The sequence below is a fragment of the Scomber japonicus genome, chromosome 8 (genome assembly GCF_027409825.1).
Source record: "Scomber japonicus isolate fScoJap1 chromosome 8, fScoJap1.pri, whole genome shotgun sequence".
In the NCBI taxonomy this organism is placed as follows: Eukaryota; Metazoa; Chordata; class Actinopteri; order Scombriformes; family Scombridae; genus Scomber; species Scomber japonicus.
In genome coordinates, this window is record NC_070585.1 from 22,619,981 (window position 1) to 22,647,956 (window position 27,976).

The following is a 27,976-nucleotide window of genomic DNA, read 5'->3' on the forward strand; positions in this document are numbered from 1 at the left end:
GGCCGTTATGTGCAATGGGAAGAAACAAGTCAGCGTTTAGCAAATGTCATAAATTCCTTAACAAGGCAAGAAAATACTTGGAAGTCTTACAGCTGAACAGGAATGAAAGGGATACGTTCTTTTATTTATACAAAACTCAAAGGATTTCACAACCCAAAAATTACAATGTGTGTGTGAGTGGAAGAGAAGTAAACATCTTTGTACACCAACTGGACTCAGTACCCCACTCTCATTATCCACTGACTAGTAATTGCATAACAACAACTAAAAGCCTTTGTAATTCTTGCCCAGGGTTCATTTCTATGACTACAACACGAGTTAGCCTTATCTGTTAGCTCACAGCTTCCTACCCTCTAATGCTGTCTGTCACTCAAATGTATCACGCTGTCAGTCTTCCTAAAATAGAATATGAATCATCTTGTTTTAACATTACATTAAGAAGACTATTGAACTACCACTGTTGGATGCTTGACACCTAAGATTAAGAAACTACAAATGACAAATACGCGTCAGCAGCGTGCTATGGTGAAATACCTGTCCATAAATAACGAGCTTGCGGGGCCCCCGGGGAGGAAATTAGTTGCTGGGCCTCTCTATAAGTCCACAGTCTGTCCTACTTTTGGTGCAACGTGCAAAGTTTTCCCTGCTAACTAGTCCCCGTTTGCTGTTTGGGATTTTGACTCAACACATTAATTTAGAAACACAGTAGAATTAAACTAAATGCTGACTATGGTAATGGTGATGATAAAGTAGGACACATCTTAGGATCTTTATCATGTCAGTTGATTTTGTACTTTGGTGGCACGTCTCCACACAAAAATTGAATTTTACACAAACTGGTTTCTAGGTTTTCTAGTGAAGTGGAGTTCTGGGGAAACTAGTTGTTAATCCAGCCCTGTCTGTGCACATTCATAATTCACCCATCATCCTTAAACAATGTTTCACATTTGCTCAGCAACTTGTCCTTTGTTTTATGGGCTCAAAAAGGGCATATATGTTTGAGTTTGCGAATGTAAAAGAAATATTTGTAGCTGAATAAAAACATACATATGCACAGAGATGGACACAGACAGCAAGGCCCAAATTTGTACTTCTAAATTCAGTGTGTGCATGGGTAACCTCAGTATCACACACAAGGTGAGGACTCTCAGTTTCACATACAGTTTTCTACTTTGTGGCCAGATGTTCACAAACAGCTCTTTTTTTCTCAAACTCTTTGTGTAACCTGACTATTGATATATTTTTTTGTACAAAGTAGGGCTGCAACCAACAATTATTTTCATTAATGACTAATCATTTTCTCTCATTCTCCATTAATGGATTAGTCATTTTGATAAACAAAATGTAAGAAAATTAGGAAAATGTTGATCACTGTTTCTAACCCTAACCCTAACCCAACCCTAACCCTAAGTACAAGAAACACACTCAAATGTCTTGTTTTGTTTTGACCAACAATCAACAACCAAACCATATTCAGTTTATTATCATAGAGGACTAAAGAAACCAGAAAATATTCACATTTATGTATACATGACATCTTGAAAGGTTCACAGTTTTTCAAGTCTGTCTTAAAAAAACAGCCTCAAATAAGCACTAAAACAGGTTTTTCTTGCCACAATGATTCATCCTGTTCATACTGGCCTTCAGAAGATCCCTTCATAATGCACTACAATGTAAGCGAAGGTGGCCAAAATCCCCAGTCCTTATTCTAAGCAAAAATAAAGACGAGTGTGTAGAATTTAGTAGCATCTAGCAGAACAGACTTGGCAGAAATGGAATATAATATATTTGTATGTTTTAATTTCTGTATAATCACCTTAAAATAAGCATAGTTGTGTTTTCTTTACCTTAGAATGAACCCTTTATAGCTACATAGGAGGGGGGTCCACTTCCACACAGCCTGCCATGTTTCTTCAGTGGTCCAGAATGGACAGACCATACACTGTCTCTGGAAGGACCTTTCACATTTTTTGCAAGTTTCATGACCTCTGTAGGTTCTCCCCACTTGAATGGGGAGGGGGAGGGGTGGAAATAATCAGTCGGTTACATTCTGCAATCTCTTTCGACCTTTATTCAAGATTCTGGAGTGAGTGAAAGTGGGCGAGAGTTCCTCATCACTGGATGCCACTTAACTTTTGCTAATATAAAGCTTAAGCCATCAAAATGAGCCAAACCAAGTGGGTATCTTTCAATGCTAAAGCCTTTTCAGTGCCAAATTCCCTCTTTTTGTTACCATACTTCCACCACGGCTCAACAGGGAAACAATGTCCAAGGAAACACAATATGAGGCCAATTTGTGTTTAGAAGTACAGAATTAAACTGCAACTGCATTGTAGGACTACTGCATCTGAAGTCAGACCTTTAAGATTTTGGTCAGGAGGGTTTTTTCCTATTTTTTTAATGTTGAACATGTTACTGAATACAATTACTAAATAATTGCTGTTTTTAATGATTTGAAAACAATATTTTTTTATATTTTGAAAATAAATCATGAGACATTTGACTTTTGTCATAAAATATATTTATTTTATATTCCAAAATCTACATGACTTAATGAATACATTGTCAAATAAGACATATACATTGCTTTATAAGAAATGATCGCCCTTATAAATCATGTGATTATCCATGAAAAACCCCTTAACTTAGATTTTGGTGCTTAATGGGTACACTTACGCTAACAGTTGAAAACATGCGTTTGAAAATTAGAAAAGTAATCAAAATGTTATCAAATGTAATAAATAAGTTACATTATGTTGATTAATTGATTACTGGAATAGTAACATTACTTGTTACATTTTAAATAGGATAACTAGTAATCTGTAACCTATTTCAAAAGTAACTTTCTCAACCCTGCTTACATTGAAAGCACATTTGAAGGCAATCTTAGGAGGAAAACCTCTTTGAGTATTCATACAGGCACCTGACTGCTGTTTTAAGACAGACTTGTCTTTTAACGTCTTTGCTGTTTGTTGTTGTTGTTTATCTGTTTGCTGTTGTTGTTTACAGGGGTGATTCTAGGATCAGACCTTTAGGGGGCCTCAGCTCCTGGTGAGAATTTGACATACAATGCCCTGCAAGTGTTCAAACCCCCTACTAAATGACTAATTTCACTGGATAATGTAAATTACAACAAGAAATACATAGTAGAGTGGTCTACTACAGTGTTTAATAATAATGGTTCAGAATAAACAATCACAGATTTATACAGAGAGGACCCTGAGATACTTAGTTAACCATGTGGGAAAGATGATATAATAATGACAGAACTATCTAAAGTACATTAAACCTGTTTGAACCTGCAGCAGTGTTTGTCCCATCTCTAACATATAGGCTTGCAAGACAATTCAAGTTGTATAAAATATTTTTTAGGGGGAAAAAATCCAATAATCATTTTTTTTTTTTTTTTTTAGGGGTGCTGAGATCAAATTTAGGGGTGGTCCCCCAAAAAGGGTCTAAAATCACCCCTGGTTGTTCATCTGTTTGTGGCAGAAGTGTGCAGGCCTACAGGACTCTTATTTTGAAGTCTGGTGCTGAGCCCGCCCCGGACGTGAGTTTGTCCGCTGCTCTGTGTTCAGGCTGCGGGAGGAGGAGGAGGAGGAGGAGGAAAGCCCTGGCTGTGATGCCGCTGGATGATGGCTGCTTTTGGGATCCTAAGTTACGAACACCGGCCTTTAAAGCGGCCCCGGCTCGGCCCTCCAGACGTCTATCCTCAAGATCCAAAGCAAAAAGAGGTCAGCTTTTACGATGCGCAAAGTGAAAGTCCAGCAGTCATGTTTTAGGGAAGAAAATGTCCAGCCGAGAAGCAGCTGAAGCTAACACCAGCTAGCCTCTTTAGCAAGCCTTCTCTAGACGATTTGGGCCTAGCAATAACAATGAACAGCTCCAGGGTTGGTTGTCAGCTTACTTGGAAAACAACCGGTTCGCTTTAATTGAGAGTTTTCTCGGCTAGGCCCTCAGCTAACTAAGTGCTATCCAGTTTGAAATCATCTGCAACCAGTCTATTTTATGCTTTGTGATAGAAAACAGTATGCGTCGCCTGTTTTTTCTTTTTTTTGGTTTCTGCGTGATTAGTAATTGTTTGTTTGCTTGATGTTTGCTTCCGACGAATGAGCTAATAAACCTGCACAGTTGAACCATTCACTCTCTAATTGTGAGATAAAGTAACCGTGTTGGATTATAAAGCAGCAGTGTTTTGGCCTAGCCGAGAACTGCTGGTCTATTATTAACTTGAGATAATCTGTTGATGCAAATGGAAAACTGACTGCTTTACCTTCAGGGATATCCTGTCTACGTTGATGCAAATATATCTAATGATGACTTAATAATATTTAATTTGAGTTATGTGTATTTTCTTTATAAACCCAGATAAACTCTACCTAATTTTCCCAACCATTTGCTCATGTGAGAATAGAAATGATGATATATTGTAGTTTACACACTAAGAGGTTTGCATGCATGTTATGTGATGTTATCTCATTTGAGTGTGTGCTGATAATATTTTTTTTTTTTCAGGATGAATTGACTGCACTAAATGTGAAACAAGGATTCAACAATCAGCCGGCGGTGTCTGGTGATGAACATGGCAGTGCCAAAAATGTCAATTTCAACCCTTCAAAGGTAACAATGCGAGTGTTTAAAAAAAAAAATAAATAAATAAATAAAAATCTGGTTCTACTGAGCATGGTACCTGTTGTATTTTTGTGTTTATGGTTTGGTTGATGTGTTTTTTTTCCCTCCATGCTTCACAGATCAGTTCAAACTTCAGCAGCATCATTGCAGAGAAGCTGCGTTACAACACATTTCCAGACACAGGGAAGCGTAAACCACAGGTCAACCAGAAAGATAATTTTTGGCTCGTCACAGCACGGTCACAGAGCTCCATCAATAATTGGTTCACGGATTTAGCGGGGACTAAACCTCTAACACAGCTGGCAAAAAAGGTAAGACCACCCCTCCCGGTATAAATCACTAAAATCCTTCTTTACTAATTGTTGTTTTCACATTGGTTTAACTGATAGTACAGCTTCACCTACTGCATTGTGCCAGTGTCTCTACTTTGAACCCTATTTCTCTTCCCATGGTCATATTTCTACATTAGGGAAGCACTTGTGTAGATTTTTGAACCCATCGTTTTCCCACCCATGAACAGAATTATGGGAATGGATTTATCTGTAAAAGTTGAACAACAGTTAAAAAGCCTTTGTCATTGTGTTTTTGTTTTGTTAGGTTCAGCTTTTTATTGTAACTCTAAAATTGCACTGTAGACGTGCACAGCAGGACAAAATTATGTTACATGGCTCATAATGACAACAGGCAATAAACAGAAACACAAGTAGTAGAAACCCTGTAATTTAATTTGGTAGCAATATCCAGTTTTCAAAAATTCGCAGCACAAAAAAAATCAAAATGCAATTTTCAAATTTGTGGGAAATTAAGGAGCTGTCAAAATAAAATATTATAACATGCTGCCATTCCTAGCCAATGTTAAATTTAATATGCTACCACGCTATTCTGCTAACATTACTGGGCTCTACTGTGCCTTGGGATGAATACGTAAACCTAAACAAGTCACAGCTGAGTCCAATGGTGCGTTCCAGTCTGAAATATCAATTGGAATGCCCCCTGAAGTTGGTTGTCACACTCGGAAAGTCGGGCGAACGTCACCAGCCCGAACCTCAAAATCCAAGATGGTAGCCCTGTGCATCAACAGTGTGAAAGTTTTAGTAATATCTTGTTTATTCACATTTTTGCCTTATTTGTATCTTATTAAATCAGTCACACACACACACACACACACACACACACACACACACACACACACAGCACTGTCTGACTTCTATCTGAGGATGTGTTGCTACGCTGTTTGTGTGAGCAAAATTCAGCAAAATACATTTTTATCAACTGGTATTGCTATCAATGGCTAACCCAGCTAACTTGTTTTCTGATTTCTAAACTGGAATGATCAAACTCGGGTGTCTATTCCAGCTCCGACTTCCAACTTCCGAGGTAAATGGAATTTAGCATAAATGCAGCTTAGACTGATGAAGGTTAGCTGAGTCTGAGCTTGACGAGCCCAGTCTAAGATGTCCTATATTCTTTGCTAGAAAGGACCTGAACTTAATCGTTTTGTCACATTAACAATAATAATGTAAGAACAACCAAAAAATGATGTTTTCCGGCTCATGATTAGCAGTACAGCCTAAAGGCTTATTCACGCTTTTTGTTGCAGATTGGATTTTACAACTCCATAAAGTTATGATGGCTGCAATCTTGTTTTCGAGTGTGCAGGTATTGAATATGTGGAAGCGATCAATCGGCCGTAAATCAGCCTTTACAGAGTGGCGATTGGAAGAGGCTTGTGTTACTGTCAAAGCTGATGTTAACCAGTACTCATAAAATCCTCATATCAGTGCTACATGAAATTTGCTAATATTTTGTAGTTTTTGCAATATCACTTAAAATCTTTTTGCAACTGTTGAATGTAACTTTTAATTAAAAAATGTAACCACTTATTGTGGTTTGGTAAAGCTCGATAGACTTTTTCTACTAGGACATCCTGGGCAAAAGTAGCCAGGTTACATCATTATCGTTTATTTGCAAGCCAAGAAGAAAAACAGATGAACATGATTATAACACGGTGGCTGAACTGAACTGTGTAATTCTGCTGGATGATTCAGTTCAACAAGTGATGGTAAGTTAAGTTGTTATTTTCTTTGGTAGAACAATCCAGTCAGTGCTTACACTGTTTCCTCTTTAATTTTAATACAGCTGCGGTGCTTTGGGCTATAATTCTAGTTTTGTCTCATATCTATTGCTGTTTGGGTCTAAATTATGTTTAAAGTTGAGTTTCTGATGTTAAAAATCATTTTAATTATTATATTGTCATAACTTCTAAAGCATCTGGACTATGCTTAGTTTAATTATAGATAACCTTAAGGCTAAATTACAATGTTTATTCAAATGTTTGCAATGGTGGTAATTTCCTTGCTGTGGTGGTGGAAACAGAGACTTATGTGTAAATCAAGTCTATTGTTTGTCTTGTTTGTGTGTATTGAAAACAGGATGAATGTCATTACATGGCGACAGTTTTTATTACTGATTTGTTGTTTTGAAAACTTGAAAATCTGTTATTCATAGATTGTGTGAGGTGTTTTGTTCTCTCACAGCTAATTATTTTCTCAGTGTGTGCTCTTACAAGTGGCAGCAGATAGATCTTGAATTTTGAATACATGCTAAATTAATGGTGAGCTTTCTATTCATGTGTGAATGAAAGCCGCTTATCATTTACTGTTATATTGTAGCTTTTCCCTGCATGTACATGTAGATATGTATATTATCTCACTACAGTAAACAGTGTTTTCTGACTCTCTGTGTTATTGACTTTGACAGATCACATTCACAAGTACACCAGTCCTCTCCAGCAACTTCATCTAGAGACTTCATGCATGCAATTCCTCCAGTGCATTAATTTTCATAAAATAGAACAGACAGTGTTGAAAAGGAAAATGCATCTAGCTAAAATGTGTTTTCTTGCATGAAACTTTTCAAAGCAAGGATATATCCTACAGTATGTGTACAGTTTTTTACGCAGCATTTCTGACTGTAGTTACTGAACTCGTTTCTTGAACTGTGAGCTGGCTGGAAAGTATTTAACTTTTGAATAAATTACTGTGAATCAAATGTGCCATCTGTTTATGATCCTATTAGTTACAAAAACATCTTCATATTTATTTCAAGTGAAATGTTCATATTATTTTTGTTTGATTCATGTGGGTTGTAGCAGATTTTTATGTATATATGCACATATTTTTGTTTTTCTGGGATTCTTTTTTTACATTAAGCGTGTATTTATTCTCTGATGTTTCATCTTTTTGTTGGTGCTGTTTTGAGAAGATTCCTGGTGTGTGTGCCTTGTTTCACTCAGCGTTACTGACACTGGTGATATTTTCTTGTCACAGGTGCCAATCTTCAGCAAAAAGGAAGAGGTTTTTGGATACTTGGCCAAGTACTCAGTCCCTGTCATGCGTTCGGCATGGATGATCAAGATGACCTGTGCATATCATGCAGCCATCACAGAGACTAAAGTCAAGAAGAGGCATGTGATTGACCCCTGTATAGGTAAGCAAGCAGTGTTGGAAACATTGATCTGTTTTAATCTTTTTTTCCCCCCAGACTGGTATGTTAGACTAAAAAGTATCATGCTTACTTCTATGGGATGGTACATGATTTCTTTTAGTAGAAAATGTGCTGCTATTAATTTGATTTCTGTGGCTTTAAAATGCATTTTGTGTATCTGTGTAGAATGGACCCAGATCATTACTAAGTACCTGTGGGAACAGCTTCAGAAGGTGGCTGAGTTTTACCGGCAGTCTCCCAGTCAAGGCTGCAGCTCACCCCTACCAGCCACTCCTGTTGATGTGGAAACAGCCATGAAGCAGTGGGAATACAACGAGAAGCTAGCCATGTTCATGTTTCAGGTCAGTTCAGGCTGTCAAGTCTACTGCTGAACAGTGTTTGAGTTTAACATGTCACAGTGTAAAAGGTTACTTTAACCACATCACTCACTTTCTAAGTAGGAAAGTAGTTCAAACATTTTTTTTCAACAAGCATTATTTGTGTTACATGTACAGTTTCAAAATTATGTTGCAACCATTGATGAATTATGGCAGCATCTAGCTGTCAAAGTAAATAACAGCAGAAGAGGCTAGGATCTTAACCAAGTTGCTAAAGAGGCACCAGCTGTGCAGCAAGTATCACTGGGGAAATTAAGACATTTAAGAGGAAAAAATGCAAATTAAGAGAACATGCTGCCCATGTCTGCAGCAGAATTGGCAAGTTTCACACAAATTCTGAACAGCATTGAACTATTGAGTATTTACATTACATTACAGTTAAAGAAATTAATGGATTACAGCTGATTTTAAACAATTAGTTGATAAACAGAAAATAACAATTTAAACTATTTTTAAAGTGAAAATACTAAGCATTTCTCAGTTCCACATATTCATTTGTGTGAACTTTCAATCTCGTTGAATAAGAAATTAAATATGTTTTTATTTTAGACCAACTGTCAGTTAAAGAATTGTGATGGATATTTTTTACTGTTTTCAGATGTTTTATAGACCACAAAAGGAACCTATTAAAAAAATAATCAGCAGGTTAATAAGTAATGTAAATTATTAATAGCAGCTCTGGAATTTAGTCTTGGATTGCTTTTTCCTGATTGATTTCCCCAACTTGATTTCCTGTTTTCTCTATGTGCAGATGGAGGTCTATAAATGGTTCATGCTATAAAAACTATGCTACTTATGATCACTGACCTTATACAAATATGCACTTGTTATTTCTATGTTCAGGATGGTATGCTGGACAGACACGAGTTCCTGACATGGGTGCTGGAGTGCTTTGAGAAGGTCCGCCCTGGTGAAGATGAGCTTCTCAGACTTCTCCTGCCCCTTTTACTGCAGGTATTCTAACATCCATTCACTGTCACTTCAGCATCTCTAGCTCAGTCTCATATCGTCACCAAGGCTCTGATGGATTACATTTGGGAAACTTGCTTAACATTCATACTGCTATTAGCAGTGATACACACACATCTTAGAGCTGCTCAGTGTTTTGACAGGCTTCAACAGCTGTCAACAGTTTGTCATCATCTGCAGTCCTTTGGTGGTATTGACCTTTGCTGAAAGTGGCCACCGGGGCCAACACCCTTTTTAATTTTGTTTCCATTTCTAAACCTGACTGATGCGTGACTGAGTGAGTGTGGGTAATGCTGTGAATCTCTCCCATCCCGCAGTACTCGGGGGAATTCGTACAGTCGGCTTACTTGTCACGGAGACTGGCTTACTTCTGCACGCGCCGTCTCAACCTGTTGCTAAGCGACGGGAGCCTGGGCCCCGGCGCAGGAGGGCATCCAGGCCATGGCATCTTGGCGCAGCAAGGTAACGCCCTGCCCCCCACTCCCACCTCCCAGCCGGCAGGAGGGAACCAGCCGCAGACACCTTTCACAGACTTCTACATCTGCCCGCAGCACCGGCCTCTGGTGTTCGGCCTCAGCTGCATGTTACAGGTATCAAGCTCTCATTTTAATTCACTCTAAATATGTAACTGATACATATTTTGACTTGTTTTGATAAAAAATTTACAATTACCTCACTTACTAATTTTACCTAATTATTCTTTCTCCTTTTTATTTGTGCTCTTCTCATTGCCACATCAGAGCATTGTGTTGTGTTGTCCCAGTGCTCTGGTGTGGCATTACTCTTTGACAGACAGCAGAAACAAGACTGGTTCCCCTCTAGACCTCCTGCCCATCGCCCCCTCCAGCTTACCAATGCCAGGGGGAAATACTGCCTTTACTCAGCAGGTACTCCTGTTTTTTTTCATCTGGAAATTGTGGTTTGACAAAAAAAAAAAACTCTCAAACGAGTACAGGGGACTGATCATTTATTCCAGGGCAACCTGTAAATATGTGTGTGCAGCATAAAGGTGTCATGGCAGTTTCTAAAATAATTGGAATTATTAATCACCATTTCTTCCACTGCAGGTCCGTGCAAAGCTGAGAGAAATTGAGGAGCAAGTTAAGGAGAGAGGTCAGGCTGTGGAGTTCAGGTGGTCATTTGATAAGTGCCAGGAGACTACAGCAGGTTAGAAAACTGTCCCTTCATCTCTGCTTACACCTGCTCTCGAGCTCGTGAGAAGAGGTTTGTGTGTGCGTGTTTGAAATGATTTCTGTAATCTGTTGCCAGGGTTCACCATCGGGAGGGTTTTACACACCCTGGAGGTTTTAGACAACCACAGCTTTGAGAAGTCTGATTTTAACAACTCCCTGGACTCCCTGTACAACCGAATATTTGGCTCAGGCCAGAGTAAAGATGGTCATGAGGTATGTCTGTGCTGGTCCCACGTGACTTGTGTGATCACCAGATTAAAAAATGTGGCACCAAATGGTTCTATTTTTAGCCGTATTGTCTCATAACGCCTGATTCTGTCCAGATGTCGCCCGATGACGACGCAGTGGTGACCTTGCTTTGTGAATGGGCAGTGTGCTGTAAGCGTTCTGGCAGACACAGGGCCATGGTGGTGGCCAAGCTGCTGGAAAAGAGACAGGCTGAAATAGAAGCCGAGGTATGAGACACATCACCCCCTACTGACTCACTGCTACACGGCTCAATCTCCTGCTTGTTTTCCATAGCTCCAAAATGAACCTTTTCCACAGTTTTAGAAGAAATCAGAGTAATAAAAATAATAATTTCTTTTTGTATCATCCCAGCCAGGTTCTAAACCTCTAACCAAGTTAAATAGTCATAAATTATGTGTGCATGCAATACAGCAGTTGACAACATCTCTAGCTCTGTTACACTAAAATAGATGATCATAAGTCTATAAGATTCCTCCACCTTACATGGTGAATTTCTCTGTATGAATTACTGCAGGGTTGGTCTGACTAATGACCCCAAACATGGCAATAATATTTGAAATTCCTTCTCCATAATTCATATTTTGTGGCATTTGTAGACAAACTGAACTCAACAGAACAAAGTTTTAAATAGGTCTTTCTATATTTAGTATTCAAAGACTGTTTGTTCTGTGTTGTCTGTCGGGTGTGTGTGTGACTTGTGTGTGCGTGTGTGTGGTGTTTGTTTGCAGAGGTGTGGTGAGTCGGAGGTGGTGGATGAGAAGGGTTCTGTGTCATCCGGCTCCCTCTCAGCTGCCACACTACCAGTCTTTCAGGATGTGCTGCTACAGTTTCTCGACACTCAGGCCCCCACACTGAGTGAGTTTTTTTTTTCTTTACATGTCTTGCATCTGTGATTCTTAAATGTGTCAAACTTGATCTCATATTAAAGGAGCTTTATTTCCTTTGGTCTTTGCCTCCTATTTCATTACCCGGTGCATATTTATTATAAATGATTTTGTGAGTGAAACCTGGTATTAAATAATTCAAATCCTTTTCCCCCCCTTGTGTAGCGGAGCCTGGGAATGAAAGTGAAAGAGTGGAGTTCTCCAACCTGGTCCTGCTCTTCTGTGAGCTCATCCGTCACGATGTCTTTTCCCACAACATCTACATGTGCACGCTCATTTCCCGCGGTGACCTGGCTTCTGACTCCCACCTGCCGCGCCCGCGCTCCCCTAGTGACGAGCCCTCCGATGAATCAGAGCGCAAGGAGCAGGACGCAGGCAGCAGCGTCAAGATGGAGGCATGTTGGCGGCATCTGTTGTTGGTGTTGTGGAGTGCGATGAGTCATTTATGCAACAGTACATTGTGCCAGTGTGGGGAGTAAAAGGGTAACATATGGTTATTGTTTGTTTCACAGGATACCGGTCTGTCGGAGTCGATGGAAATTGATCACAACTCCAGTGCTAATTTTGATGAGGTAGACATACAGTATTACCACATTGCATGCATAAATATAGTTTAGAACCAACTGCTATCTTGTTTAATTCATTATAATTACTTCTACAGCATGCTCCATGGCTCTTACAAACACAAAACATTCCTCAGAGTCACCTCTGCCTCCTCTTACCTTGCAGATGTTCTCACCTCCGATGCACTGCGAGTCTAAGGGGAGCCCCTCTCCTGAGAAGCCTGCCCCAGAGCAGGACAGTAAGGCTGCCTGTAAAGACAAGGGCATGGACCCAGCCTTCCCCCAACTGTACGAGCAACCCCGACACATTCAATATGCCACTCACTTCCCAATTCCTCAGGTAGGAGAAATCATTGACATGACATTGACATTGTGTTGTTTTGTTTTTTTTCTTTTTTGCATGGTCTGTTAATGAACTCTTGAGGCTGATATTGATAGTTCATAGTGTAATAATTCTGTTAATATTAGGGTTTCTGGTCCAGTTAAATTGACTCTGCTTACAAATATATATTGTTTGAGCTAATTTTGTTTTCTTAATATCAATATTTTGCTGCTGTTAATCAGGTGGACCGGGTTTAAAAGGATCTTTTTTGTCCCTGTCTGTAGGAGGAGAGTGCCAGCCATGAGTGCAACCAGCGGTTAGTGGTCCTCTACGGTGTAGGCAAACTGAGAGATGAGGCGAGACACACCATCAAGAAAATTACCAAAGATATCTTGAAGGTCCTTAACCGCAAAAGCACAGCAGAAACTGGTACGTTAACTGTGTGTCTCAGTTTTATCAGCCTTTGAGTGATTGCGAAACATCCCGCATTTCACATTTACTCATGTTTTATATTAGCTTAGCTGTGAGCATGCAGTTTGTCTGGCAGCAAACTGTCATTGAAGATTACATTACACTTTCATTTTAGCCACTTTTCATGTTAAAGGATGTAAATGGAGTCCGTGAAATGACTTGAAGCTTTGATATAGTGTCCCCGATTTCACTCATTTTCTCAAGCATCTCTCTGCAGAGTAATCCATGTACATCATATGAGAGAGATGATGTTTTTCTAGACAGCAGTGGGGAACGGAGGAGTTTTGTCATGCTTCGGTGTTTGTAAAACATTGTTCACTTCACATGCAGGCTGAGTGCTGGTTTTTCCGCTCTGGCCATTCCAGCTGTTACACCCCTAATAACTCTCCCTCTTTGAATACTTTTCATTTGTATTCACTTTCCCTGCCCTTCTTAAGAGAACAAACATTTTTTTCCTTTCTTTATCGACCCAAGGGAGTTGCATCACTCAATCTTCTTTTCATCCAATTTCTATGCTAATAACCCTCATCTGTTCACAGCCACTTTATCTTAGATACATGCAACCTTATAGAGGTGATTTAGGGTTTTCAGAGTTATAATTGCATAGATTTTAGTGTTTTGTGACACTTGAACACATTCCTGTGAGCTGATGATGACCTTCAGCTCACAATTGTGTGACTCTTCAATGAAAAATACCATTTTCATTTTGCTTAACAGTGACTTTATAGCTGTCTCTTTTGCAGTGAAGCTTCCACATCGAAGGAGGCTGGAAATAAGATAACAGACCATTGGCTTAACTTGATTTCACGGCTGGCCTATTCGGCAGACTGGAAAGAATACCGCTTTGAGTTGCTTTCGCGTTGCTGCTCCCTCTCTTACCTCCCTCCCCCTCTCTCTTTCCCACATACACAGGAGGGGAGGAAGGACAAAAGAGGAAGAGGAGTAAGCCGGAGGCCTTTCCCACTGCTGAGGATATCTTCTCCAAATTCCAGCACCTCTCCCACTTTGACCAGCACCAGGTCACCTCCCAGGTCAGACCAGAATTTTTTATTTTTTTTTGAAGTCCTCATGTGTGTCTTGTTGCAGAGGATATAGGAATCAGTTAATTGTTTGGGGATGACTCAAAGGGTTTATAATTCAAAGCAGCCAAAAACAAAAGATCTCCTAAGGTGACTCATTTGAATAGAATTTGATTTCTCTTGTGAAATGTTTGATTACAATTTGAATGGATAATTGATTCAAGTGCCGGTTTAAGTTGAAAGCATAACGTATTTAGGGTTCTCAGTCATAAAGGTTGCAATGGAGAATGCATTTGATCCTCAAGTTTAATACAGTAACAGCTGTACATATATATAATAGATGATTTTCAATATAAAAATAATATATATACGATTTTAATTTGCATTATTAAGTGTTTTTTAATTAAAATGTAGCTTGCAGTAATTCCAGGGTCAAGTGTGCGTCGTACTTTTTACCAATTAACAAGCCTCAAGAGACCAGAAGCTGTTTGAAAAAGTTCAGGGATCTGACCTTTTTTTTCTTTTTTTAAACATGTTTTATTTATTTGTCAATTTGATGTATAGGACCATTTTTCCAAAAACACAGTGGTTGTTTTTCCCTTCATTCTTATATTAATGTGACTGTCAAAGGCTAAATATTGAAATTGTCATACTGGTTGTTTGTGGAGGTTTGAGTTGAAGTAAGCTTATAGCATAAGATCTTTGCTTGAAAATGTAAATATTTTAATGGGGTCTTCAAGAAGTAGGAAGATTTATTTGTACCCAGTTTTATCCTTTGACTATTTTTGTCTTAATGTATCTGTTTTTTTCACCCTTTGACAACATTTCAGTAACTGACAAACTATTATGACAAAGCATTACTGAATGTTAATGCTCATTTTATATGTAGGCTGTTCCTGTTGTAGCTCTGCAGAATAAAAAGCATATTATTGTGTTGGGTGCTCACAGTCAGAATCAAGGCTGGGGATTTTATTGTTAGTTTTTTTGCATGTCAATAATGTAGGATCTTTTGTTTGTGTGCAGGTGTCCAGAAATGTGCTGGAACAGATCACCAGCTTTGCCTTAGGGATGTCTTATCACCTGCCTCTCGTCCAGCACATTCAGTTCATCTTTGACCTCATGGAGTACTCCCTCAACATTAGTGGCCTCATAGATTTTGCTATTCAGGTATGAACAGCTCTATCACTGATGTACTTGGGGAAAAATCTGAATGAATCATTTTATTCATCGTTGTTAAAAAAACAAAACATCAACTGTGTGTTTTGCAGCTTCTGAATGAGCTGAGTCTGGTGGAAGCCGAGCTGCTGCTGAAGTCGTCCAGCCTGGTGGGCAGCTACACCACCAGCCTGTGTCTGTGTATCGTGGCAGTGCTGAGGAGGTACCACTCCTGCCTCATTCTCAATCCTGAGCAGACGGCACAGGTTTTTGATGGGTATGTCACATACTAACATAGTCTTCATGTTTACCTCAAAATCTCAATGTTGTAAGCAATTTTTCGATACGCTTGCTTAGATTTTAATTGGTGCTGTAGACTTCACTATCGCACCATATATTGTTTTGTGGTCGTAACTGTGAAATCAATAGGAATAGAGATTAGATTGAATGGTTGCAGGGTTAAGACATTGGTTAACCTTATAATTAACGTAGTAAAAAAGATGTTTTGGTTTGTAATTGCATAGTTAAAAAAATGCTGTCCGTTGTCACTCTGAGAGCCTTCTCATTTTACTGTTTTACTTTAATGAGAATTTTTATTTTCACACAGATGCTGACAGGGCATTTAACACCGAACAGCTGCACTCCTAGCAGTTGTTTATGATGCTGGTGATTTAGGAATTAGAGATAACTTGTATAGAGCCTCTAATTAAAGTAAAATCTAAAAGTAATGCTGTGACAAAAGACTATTAAGTTTATAGCCGAGGAGTTTTGTTGAACCATGCGTGTAATTGTGTTTTCAGGTTGCGCATCGTGGTGAAATCAGGTGTGAACCCGGCAGACTGTTCTTCTGCTGAGCGCTGCATCCTGGCCTACCTGTATGACCTCTACACCTCCTGCAGCCACCTCAAGACCAAGTTTGGAGAGATCTTCAGGTAGAAATAAAGCAGCTATTTATTATAAACCTTTTTGACTAATCTCTGTAGGATAGATGTCGCTTTTGGGAAATATACTAAAACATAGAACCTACAATATGTTTATGTTTGTGTACAATAAATCAACTACCACATGATTTATGCCAGATTATCGGTAGTGTTTCACTTGATGTAATTCACGTTTGTTTCATTTTAGTTGTCAGTACCAGTCTTAATCCTTAACCTCTCCTTTTCTCTTGTTCTCTTTCAGTGAGTTCTGCTCCAAAGTGAAGAACTCCATCTACTGCAATATTGACCCGTCTGACTCCAACATGCTCTGGGACCCCGTATTCATGATGGAGGCCATCGCCAATCCTTCGGCACACAACTTCAACCACTCAATGGTGGGCAAGATCCTCAATGACAGTCCGGCCAACCGCTACAGCTTTGTCTGTAATGTGCTCATGGATGTGTGTGTGGACCACCGAGACCCTGAGAGGTTCGTTATATTGCTTTTATATATATATCTATGTTTGGTGTAGACTGCTGAAGTTTTGTACTTTTTGTTGGACTGTTGTTTGACGTTATTAAATGGGCTTTCAGGGTGAACGATATCGGGATACTGTGCGCGGAACTGACGGCGTATTGTCGCTCTCTAAGTGCTGAGTGGCTAGGCATCCTCAAGGCTCTCTGCTGCTCCTCCAACAACGGCAACTGTGGCTTCAATGATTTGCTGTGTAATGTAGATGTAAGTTGTGGTTGAATGATTCTTTATCCAGCACTTATCTACTCTAAATGGACAGCTATCTATTTTCTGCACCCCATACTTTGGATGGTACTTGTGAAACTGATAGAAGGATCTCATCTTTTCTCTTGAATTTATGTGTTTGCCACTCTACTTGTAATATATATTTTCAAGTGTCTTATTTGGTCGGTTACTGAATTACAACAGCTTTTCTCATCTCACAGCATTCATTTTAAGTTTGATCTCTGCATTGGTCTTCCTCAGGTTAGTGATTTGTCCTTCCACGATTCCCTGGCAACCTTCGTAGCTATTCTCATTGCTAGACAGTGCCTACTCCTAGAAGACCTGGTTCGCTGTGTGGCCATTCCTTCCCTCCTCAATGCAGGTAAGGATGATTTTATCTGAAGCTATACAAAAAATGTGTATTAAAGGATAATTACCGTTTTTTGCAACCTGGACCTTTTTTCTAGCATAAAATACGGGCTCAGAGGGGAATAGCACTAACGTATCATAACAAAATATTGGTGAAATGAACTAGTTTCACGGCAGATAATGCGTTATATAGAGGCTGCGCTTCGGTGCCCCGTGTACTCGCATTATATGGATATATACGCGGCGCTCCACTGGAGCTAATTCCGTCCGAACGACTCCAAATGACACCAAAGTTGTCTGGGTGAGTAAATGATCGTATTTTATGCTAGAAATAAGGTCCAGGTTGTAAAAAACGGTAATTATCCTTTAATGTTATTGTTATCAGATCATCATCCTTCAAACTAGGCAATTGATAAGACTTTGTTCACTTTAGTTGGTTTGCCCTCTGATATTACCTCACCAGGGTTCTCCATGAAACCACCACTTCCCCCCCTAAAAACAGCATCAATATATAATATCAGAGCCATCAGGCATTCTATAAATGAGTGAGCAGTACTTTGCAGCTTGGCTCATTGGAAGGAATACCAAGCTGTATAATGCATTAGTTCTATCAGAGAGGAGAGTAAACACAGCATATTTGATCTGGGTCCATGAAGCCTCGGTGTGCTTTGTGCACTGGCCAGAGAAGTGCCTCTCTCTCTCCCCACTGTTAATCTTTTTTTTCCCTCCCAGCTTGGAAACAAAGCCCCATTCAGCGATGCTGTTTGGTTGGGTTTGGCTCATTTTATAATGCTACTACACATGCCAACAGCTCGCGCTTGTGGCAAACGCTTTGTTCTCAGTCCCTCTTTCCCCACGAGAGTTCTGTGAAAACTCCTCTTCATCCTGGCTGATGAAAAATCTAGGACAAGGTTTAATTTTAGATGTGTGACATGTGTGACTTTGATGTAGTAGATTTTGTGGATGAGGAAACTCAACTCGGATCGATGCGCGTGTGTCTGTACTTACTTTCAGCCTGCAGTGAGCAAGATTCTGAGCCAGGAGCCAGACTCACCTGCAGGATTCTGTTGCACCTTTTTAAGACGCCACAGCGCAACCCCGTCCCCCAAGATGGTGTAAAGTCAGGTAGTAGCCACAACCAGATACCTTCCTATACATGTCTTCTAAATATTTTCTTTCTGTATCACAGTCATAACTTTCACTTCTTGTCTAATAATGCTGTTATGACTTGCAGATAAATCTTCAGTTGGTATCCGGTCGTCCTGTGATCGCCACCTTCTCGCTGCTTCTCAGAACAGCATAGTTGTTGGAGCTGTATTTGCTGTCCTCAAAGCTGTTTTTATGCTGGGTAAGTAGAGCTTTTTAATGTGAGAATGTGTCATATAAAAATGCGGTTTCAAAAATGACCATCAAGATGAGGATTGTGTACATTTCTATGTCGAAACTCTACTCTGCTTCATTGTCTCAGATTATTATACTGTGCTCTTATCATGATTTCACGGTTTCTCCATGTTACAGGTGATGCTGAGTTAAGGGGCTCGGGACTGTCACACCCTGCTGGCCTCGACGACATATCTGAGGGGCGCAATGTCTCCATAGAAACAGCCAGCTTGGATGTATACGCAAAGTATGTTCTGAAGACCATCTGTCAGCAGGTGAGAACATGAGCTGAAATTAGGTAAATGATGCAGAAGCAGTTCTGAGCTGTTTGTACAAGCAGTAAGTCAAAGAGGCATAAAAAAGGGTGAATGGGATAATTTTCAGCAGCAGATGTCATTTATCTCACGTAGATATCAAGGCCAAAGAGAGCTGGCAGCCGCTCAGAGGGCTGGACGTGCTCTATGGTGTCAAGAGACTTCAAACACATTTTTTGTACCTAGAAAGGCTCTGTCATGTGCACTGCTATATCTGAGAAATGACCCCTTCCACTGTATTTGTCACCACCCACCATCTTTGGTTAAGATCGTTTTGCATGACTCATGATACTCTGGCTCGAGCTTTAGTATCACTGAAGCACCGCTCCTTAAAAAAAGATGCTGTAACTCAATCCCTTACATCAGGAAATTAAATTTGCTTTCACCACTTTCACATTTTCCTTTCTGCCACTTTATCTTTCATGTCTTTCCCTCTTTAGGAGTGGGTTGGAGAGCGATGCTTGAAATCTTTGTCTGAGGACAGCAGTGCCCTTCAGGACCCAGTGCTGGTAAACATTCAAGCCCAACGTTTACTGCAGCTTATTTGCTACCCTCACCGCCAGCTGGACAGTGATGATGGTGACAACCCTCAGAGACAGCGCATCAAACGCATCCTCCAGGTTTGGTTCTTTTTTTTCTGTTTGTGCCTGAAAATCATCTGTTTTTTAATAAGATAGCACATGAAACAGTGGTAGAGAAGACATTGGTGAACATCTGATTACACTGTTTAAAAAAAAACCTTGATAAATCCATATAATCTGCTGTTAAATTGTCTTTCTTCAACTGTGGTTATTTGCTTCCCTCTTCTGGCTAACTAAGTGTATTACCAGTGGAGTAAGCTGTGCATGCCCATACATGGCTTTTGACAGCATATGAACGCTATCCATAAGGAAAGAATGTATGTGAGTAACATAAACCCTGTCCTGTTTGCAGAATATGGACCAATGGACAATGAGACAGTCATCTCTGGAGCTGCAGCTAATGATCAAACAGAGTGCAAACAATGTAAGTTTCCTCTTCTGTTGTTTTCAATGGACCTAACTTTTGTGCATCCTGTCGAATGAATCTGACAATATCTTGTTTGTTTTTTCAACAGGAGCTTTATTCTCTCTTGGAGAACATAGCCAAGGCCACAATTGAGGTCTTTCAAAAATCAGCTGAGATGAACTCCAATAACCCCTCAGGGAATGGAGCAGTGGTGCAAGGTGGCTCCGGATCCAACAATAGCAGCACCACAAGCAAGATGAAACCTATTTTAAGGTATGTGTCTTTGTCTCTCTCTTGAAGGCACTGTTTTTGGGTTTTTTTGCATGAATTTAGAAGTTTATTCTTACATTCTGCAGTTACAGCAATAATGACTTAAAGGCTCCAACCATTGCAATGATGCCTACTCTCTAAAACTGCTTTTTGAGATATACAAATTGACTGCTTTTACATTTACTGTAATTTACTTATCTTATAATTAAATTACATTTTGTTGATAAAATGCTAACCTTCCGATCTTAATGTTATCCTCACTTTTTGGGTTGACTTTCAGCAGCACAGAAATCTAAGCTTGTCTGTACTGTGTGTTTCAGCTCTTCCGAGCGGTCGGGTGTGTGGCTGGTGGCTCCGTTGATAGCAAAGTTGCCCACCTCAGTGCAGGGTCATGTACTGAAGGCAGCAGGGGAGGAGCTGGAGAAAGGACAAGGCCTGAGCTCCTCCTCACGTAAGGAGAGGGACAGGCAGAAACAGAAAAGGTGAGTGACAAACATATTTCCTCAGCATTGGAATAAATTAGATTAGATTTTAATTGGTTGTCCTGCAGAGTAAAGGCGGTTTACAAGTTATTCCCTTTTATTAGATACGGAAACTACAAAAATAAAATCTGCCAGCTATCTTAACTTTGAATTGTTTCCCTCCTCAGTATGTCTCTGCTGAGTCAGCAGCCATTCCTGTCTTTGGTGCTGACCTGCTTGAAGGGGCAGGACGAGCAGAGGGAAGGTCTTCTCACCTCCCTCTACGGCCAAGTGCAGCAGATAGTCACAAACTGGAGAGAGGACCAGTACCAGGATGACTGCAAGGCGAAGCAAATGATGCATGAGGCTCTGAAACTTCGATTGAATCTTGTAAGAGCTTCTTGATAACCTCAACCAGCTTTATAGGGCAGCATCTAGATACAACCTCCATCTGTAATTGTTTTGTTAGTTATTAGTTATTGCTTCTTTTTGCATATCACAAGTTAATCATCCAATATATTAAGCACTCACTTCATTACTACTCTGCTATTTTGTATCAAACATGTTATGAGGAGTCTTAATAGTATTTTTCCCCTGCCCCAACAAGGTGGGTGGCATGTTTGACACGGTGCAGCGCAGCACCCAGCAGACCACTGAGTGGGCAGTTCTGCTCCTTGACATCATCAGTAGCGGCACAGTGGACATGCAGTCCAATAAGTAAGTGCCAAATACAGAGGAAACCCCTATCTAAAGTGCAATCCGCACATTATTACTCTAATTGGACACTTCTGAGCACAAACTCTGTTGTCTCCAATTATCAGTCAATTGAACCGTTTTGTTTCTCTCCAACAGTGAGCTCTTCACAACTGTGTTGGACATGTTGAGTGTGCTGATTAACGGCACTCTGGCTGCTGACATGTCCAGTATCTCTCAGGGCAGCATGGAGGAGAATAAGAGGGCCTACATGAATCTGGTCAAGAAGCTCAGGGTAAGAACATCACACATGTCGAGGAGATTGAATCTGTAGATATTTTGGGCCACAGTTTCGATTCGATTTCGGTACATGTTTGCGTAATACAACACTTTTCTTTCAAATGGTAAACTGCCTCTTATTCTTTCCTTCCTTAAAATTAAGGGGGAAGTGTCTTTGTCCATTGTTTGTATTTTCATAATCGCTTCTTTCAATATCGTATCCACAGAAAGAGCTTGGAGATCGGCAGTCAGAAAGTTTGGAAAAGGTTCGCCAGCTGCTGCCGCTGCCCAAGCAAACCCGCGATGTCATAACCTGTGAACCTCAGGGCTCGCTTATCGACACCAAGGGTAACAAGATCGCTGGCTTTGAGAAGGAGGTAAAGCAGATGGTCCATGATGTCTACATGCAAAGTTGCAGAGTTTTTAGTGTAATTTGTATCATCTGGTCAAACCAGGATTCATCTAATAAAACTGTATGCTAATATTCTATGTACAAAATCTGTGCATACAGATATATGCACATTGAAACACAATGTCTTCTGAAGAGATTGAGAGGGGCACAGGAAAAGCCAAGTATCCGTTTCTCTAGGTCAGAGATACACAAACTTTGTCAGAAAACTGTAGGCTGTCAGCAATATAACAGGTTGTTTGCTATAATCTGAATCAGCTTTATTGGCAATAAATGCAGCACATGCAAATCTAAACACTGCAGTGTCTTTTTTCCTTCAGGGCCTTCAAGTATCAACCAAACAGAAGATTTCTCCATGGGATGTCTTTGAGGGTCTCAAACACTCTGCCCCTCTCTCCTGGGGCTGGTTTGGCACAGTGCGTGTGGATCGCAAGGTCACTAAATTCGAGGAGCAGCAGCGTTTCCTGCTTTACCACACCCACCTGAAGCCCAAACCTCGTAGCTATTACCTGGAACCGCTCCCTCTTCCCCCTGAAGAGGAGGAGCCCCTGACGCCTGTCTCCCAGGAACCAGAGAAGAAGATGATGGAGGCAGTGAAGCCAGAGAAGAGTGTACCCGCTGTGCCCTCTGATTCAAATAAGAAGAAATCAAACAAGAAGAAGAAAACTCAGTCTGTCAAGACAGATGTCAGTAAAGCTTAAAATTCATGATTTTGGATTAGTATGATTTGACTAACTGGTTTTCTGTATATATTTAGATTATCTGAGCTGAAGTCACTACAATCAGATTTTAAAAGTATTTGATTTCTTCCTCGTTTTCTCAAGGACTATGTGACCCGTACACCAAGTGGTGTGTCTTATGGGACTAATATGCCACCTGAGCTGATGCAGACCCATCCATATGGCGGCAGGCTATCCTATGGCCAGCAGCCCATGAGCATGTACACACAGAACCAGCCTCTACCTCCAGGTCAATTTCCAGAATATTGAATAATTAGTACGACATACAAGTCTGGCAATCATCTAGAATTAATAATGAAGACTGTCCCTTTGTTTGAAACAACATGTTAAATACTGTCTGGAATTGTGGTTTAATTCAGTTCTCTTTCCACAGGAGGTCCTGGTTTAGATCCTCCATACAGACCTGCTCGGAACGCACCAATGAACAAAATAATGCCCACGCGGCCCAACTACACAGGCATGATGCCTGGTATGCAGGGAAGCATGCCTGGTATGATGGGACTGGACAAACAATACCCAATGGGTTACAAGCCCCAGCCTACCATGCCACAAGGCCAGATGCTACGCCAGCAGCTACAGGTCAGACTGGTGAGTGAGTCCGCACTGACAGGTCAAGAAACACTAATGAGTTGACCTAAAGCAGGAGTTAGTAAGCCTGAGCAGAATTAGGAAAGTTAAGTTGATGTTTGATTGTTTCTTGACTTTGTTAGTTAGGATAAGACTGATGTAGCTGTTTTGAGTGAAAGGGTTTGTCATTACCTCCTGGTAGAGGAAATTGAATCTTTGGTATTTGTTGACTTGTTATCTCTCTTTACAGAATCAGAGCATGATAGGGCAGCAGATAAGACAAATAACACCCAACCAACAATACACGTCAATGCAGGCATCACAAGTAAGTCTTTCCTTTTTTGCTACTTTTATTTATTTGCCACCATGTTTCCATAGAGGGACTTTTCACAGGCACTGAGAACCTATTTAAGGGAACTTGGTTCCTCCACCTGCATTTCCACCAGAGGAACCAGGGTCTAAATTAAGCTCTGGGGGTAGTTCTTTCAAGAAGTAGAGGAACTTTGGGGGGAGGGTTTGCAGGGATGAATGTCGCTGATTGGAAACACAGGCACCGTGACTGCTTCAAGTTTTGTACCACCCCATTTACTAAAAAAGAAGTACTCGATTTAGGATGAGAAGACATTTCTCATCATATATCCATGTTAAAAGTAAAGTTAGGCTTTGTTGTCAGCTTCCCAACTCACTTTTTAAAAGAGAAAGAAAGAGTGTGTGTGAGGCAAGAGCGGTGATAGTGGTGGTTGAGCAAACTGGAGAATGAATGAAGAGAGGGAGCGGTGGCAGTGAGAACAAAGCCAGTCAATGAGAAATGAAGTGTTGTTTTCTGATTGTTTCATGGCGGTTACATTTATAAGTAGAAATAAATAAACATCAAACAGATTATTTACTGTGGAGACAGATACTCTTAGTTTAGATTCAGTCATCTTTTAATGTCTCATAGGTCTAATTTGCATGATCTACCTGGATGTGGTTAAAATGCAAACAGGATTGTAAAACAGGGACTTTTGGTCCCAAGTTCCTCTTGTTTTAAAGTACCAGGAACTTTAATGAAAAGGGGCGTAAGATGCGCATATGTCACCTTTTTTATACATTTTTATATACTGCAAATGTTAAAAAGCTGTTTACATGTTTACACAGGGTTCAGTGCACTATACCCTCATTTGAAATTAATTTTATGGAAGTTTGTCACCAACACTGAAAGGCTAAAATAACACAAATACCTGCAGTTTCATCATGCTTTTAATATTCCACATTGTCTCTGTTTTTGTTTTGTTTTTTCAGAACATATCTCAGGGCTATACCACATACGGATCACACATGGGGATGCAGCAGCATCCGTCCCAAGGTGGTGGTATAGTTCCTTCCTCTTATGGAAACCAAAACTTCCAGGGCACCCATCCAGGGGCCAACCAAGCTGTGGTGGATCCTCTTAGGCAAATGCAGCAGAGGCCCAGTGGTTACGTTCACCAGCAGGCCCCAGGCTATGCACACAATATGCAGAACACACAGAGGTCAGTACAGTTGCAAAGGTGTTTTTTTTTTTTTGTAATAATGTTTTGTAGCACTAAAAAGTCAGATAGGAGTTTAGCAACATATTTCATTACTAATGTTGTTGTCTTTGACTTTTCATTGTGAAATTTGTGGTTAACTACATTGCTATGTGGCCTCATCTTCCTCCTTCATCTTCTATAAACCTCAGGTTTGCCCACCAGCCCATTCAGCAGGCTCCTATCATGCACAGTATTGGTCACATGGGGGGTCAGGGTGTCCATCCAGGCTTGAGGCCCAATCAGATGCTGGCAGAACAGCAGCAGCAGCAACAACAAGCAGCACAGCAACAGCAGCAGCAGCAGCAGTACCTCAGACAAGCACTCAGAGTATGTCACTTGGCTTTTCATCCAATCACTGTTCATTTATCCAGGTATTAAGATGTGTTTTGGAGGACTTAATAAATCACAAAGTGGATAAAGGTCTTGTAAACATTTACAACCATTTACTTGGTGTATCACTGGAGTTTCAAAGTGATTTACAAAACTGTAAAATCAGATTATCCTCAAAAGTATTCTTAAATCCAGGTAAGTTACTAGTTTTGTTGCATCACATAATTTCTTTGGTATAAAACCTCAGATTGGCTCCTTAAACTTCGCTTTTCATTGATTCTGCAGGCATATGAAATCGCAATACAAAATACAAATACAAATGATCCAGACAAGAACCACCTTTATATTAACATGTCTGTAGGGTGTTAGGTAGTAAGAGGATAAGAATGAATTAAATAATTTTACTTTTACTTGCATGAACCTTTTCAGAAGTGTAACTAAGCAGAAGAAGCACAGGATAGATGGACACACTGTTAATGCTTTGAATCATTACAAAGTGAAAGTAAGGTCATGTGGATAATATGATGTATGGTAAAAGCAACACTGCCTAAATGGTCTTTAGGCAGTGTTTCGTTTTGCAGTGATGCTATGATTGTGAATTTGTAGGGCTACGGCAAAACTACAAACCTTGACACAGAAGTAAAATTTGGGCTTAATTTGCTCCGACAGGGTGCTTCAAAGAGAACTGCTATTAAAAAAAAAAAAATCATTAATTTTGAGTCCAGGCAGCAGGAAGGTATGAAGTACATTGGCCACAGGCTGAGAAACTCTGGCTGTAATGCAGTTCTGACAGTAGTCAGACCAAGCTGAGCTTTAACTTAATCAGTACAATAAATCCAAAAGTACAGGTCTCTACCACAAGCACCAACTGTTATCTCTCTTCTATGTATCCACAGCAGCAGCAGCAGCAGCAGGCCCAACAAGTTCAACAGCAGCAACAGCAGCAGCAACAACAACAACAACAACAGCAACAGCAGCAACAGCAGCAGCAGCAGCAAGTCCAGCCTCAGCAGGTTCCTCCTCAACAGCAAGTTCCACAGCAGCAGCAGCAACAACAACAGCAACAACAGCAGCAGCAGCAGCAGCAGGTGTCAGCGGTGCAACCACCAGGCCAGGCACAGAACCAGGGCCTGGGCATGCAGCCACTGCCCCCACAGCAACCCATGGTAGGTCCCATACAGGTCACTGTGGCCTTTACAGTCCCTCCAGGATTTCATTGAGTTTTTTTGTGATTATTGCTGTACCCATTACAAATAAAACACAGTTTACACTGTTTTTTATGTTCTCTTTTTGTGGTTAAATTGTGGGAATTTGACAAAAATTGCAAGCAAAGGAAAACTAATGCACTTTTTAAAAATTACTACCAATTAATGCTGATTTTTATGGCATATTAAAAAGTGTGTAAACAACTGGCTTTTTACAAAATAATTAGTAGTAATGTAATGCATATGCAGCTGGTAGTTAATGGGTTTAAAAAATGCAGGATGATTATGAAAAACAAACATTGTTATTTCTCTTACAATTATGTGTGTATATATCTCTTTTAGTTTCCCCGACAGGGTATGCAGCAGACCCAGCAGCAGCAGCAGACTGCAGCTCTGGTCAGGCAGCTGCAACAGCAACTTTCAAGTAAGAAACCTTTCAAACATTTTTCCAGGTTTATTTTTGCCTAGTTTTCATTGCTATAACATGTCTGTAATGATGAGCAGAATTCACTATTATAATCAAACTGTCTCTCTTTTCAGACACACAACCAGGACAGAGCACCAATTCATATTACTGATCATGCTTGTTCATAGTAGTCTGTGAAGAGAAAGTCCCTCACTCGATATGTGTGGAGGCCTATAGGTTGGCAGATGAATATGTTGAGTTCAGTGTAGGCTGTTAGGAGAGAAGACTGTTCAAGGCACAACGGACCACCAAACAGATGAACCAAAACCCATCTCTGACCACTGAGGCAACGATCAGAAAATATCTTGATTTCAGTTTTGTAATTATGGATTATCAAAGGAGGGATCCTGCTCTAAAGTAAACAGATAATGGTTAATAATGGAAAAGTCTATGTAAAAAAAGTACCAGAAATTATAAGAATGCAATTTTTTTATTTTATTTCAATTTGTACAATTTTTTCAGTTTCGTGTATTTCTTATTAAAAAATCATGTCAGTTTTTATGTCTTCTACTTGTGTTGGGTACCTGTATACTGTCAGTGAAACCAAAAGGGGGCTGGGTCAAAGAGTTTCTTGTATCATAAAAAATTGTTTCAATGACATAAAGTTACCTTTTAATGCAACATTTGCGGTCATTCACATGTTCAGTAACCTTATCATCCCCAGTTAAAAGAAAATGGGACGAGGTTGACCAGTGTATAATTGATCCAGTCTTCAAGTAACTCAGACTAACGTGTTTGTTTAAACAAGAACATTAAATGTGCATTTAATTTTCAATTTATGAAAAAAGCATCTGTAAGGCAAAATTATCTCTGTGTCAATATATCTGACTTCAAAAGGATTTAAACTCAGTATTTTAGTATTCCACACCTGATGAGTGGTTCTGCAAAGTAAATCAAAAGGTACTTCGACAAAGTCTGGTGGTGTCTCCTTATCAGCTGTAATGCTATGTCTCTAT

The 27,976-nt window shown here is 40.1% G+C and overlaps 1 protein-coding gene across 4 annotated transcripts; it reads left to right on the forward strand.

Moving 5' to 3' along the window:
• Positions 1–3,598: 3,598 nt before the first annotated feature.
• On the forward strand, positions 3,599–27,517 carry med12 (mediator complex subunit 12). Of its 4 annotated transcripts, none has more exons than XM_053324119.1 (43): positions 3,599–3,734; positions 4,516–4,620; positions 4,752–4,943; positions 7,962–8,121; positions 8,305–8,480; positions 9,360–9,470; positions 9,803–10,075; positions 10,226–10,372; positions 10,553–10,652; positions 10,755–10,891; positions 11,002–11,133; positions 11,656–11,782; positions 11,977–12,206; positions 12,324–12,383; positions 12,541–12,714; positions 12,981–13,125; positions 14,080–14,198; positions 15,210–15,353; positions 15,455–15,618; positions 16,142–16,273; positions 16,524–16,751; positions 16,856–17,000; positions 17,262–17,382; positions 18,384–18,494; positions 18,604–18,717; positions 18,888–19,024; positions 19,504–19,683; positions 19,997–20,068; positions 20,160–20,323; positions 20,641–20,802; positions 20,970–21,171; positions 21,389–21,498; positions 21,634–21,769; positions 21,981–22,130; positions 22,483–22,848; positions 22,987–23,131; positions 23,276–23,490; positions 23,720–23,794; positions 24,751–24,980; positions 25,169–25,346; positions 26,246–26,515; positions 26,897–26,978; positions 27,095–27,517. In XM_053324119.1, exons 1-43 carry the CDS (start codon positions 3,633–3,635, stop codon positions 27,130–27,132), a joined length of 6,561 nt encoding a protein of 2,186 aa, XP_053180094.1. In that variant the 5' UTR covers positions 3,599–3,632; the 3' UTR covers positions 27,133–27,517. The 4 variants fall into 4 exon arrangements, with proteins under 4 accessions (XP_053180094.1, XP_053180095.1, XP_053180096.1 ...); XM_053324120.1 differs by having other exon boundaries at positions 26,249–26,515; XM_053324121.1 differs by having other exon boundaries at positions 26,252–26,515.
• The last annotated feature ends 459 nt before the right edge of the window (positions 27,518–27,976 follow it).

Bases quoted from the DNA above. Each gene is read 5' to 3' on its own strand.
- med12 (XM_053324119.1), top strand. From the start codon at position 3,633: ATGATGGCTGCTTTTGGGATCCTAAGTTACGAACACCGGCCTTTAAAG. The intron at 15,619-16,141 runs GTATGTCACATA...TTGTGTTTTCAG, and splicing joins ACGGCACAGGTTTTTGATGG to GTTGCGCATCGTGGTGAAAT. The intron at 24,981-25,168 runs GTCAGTACAGTT...TATAAACCTCAG, and splicing joins AATATGCAGAACACACAGAG to GTTTGCCCACCAGCCCATTC.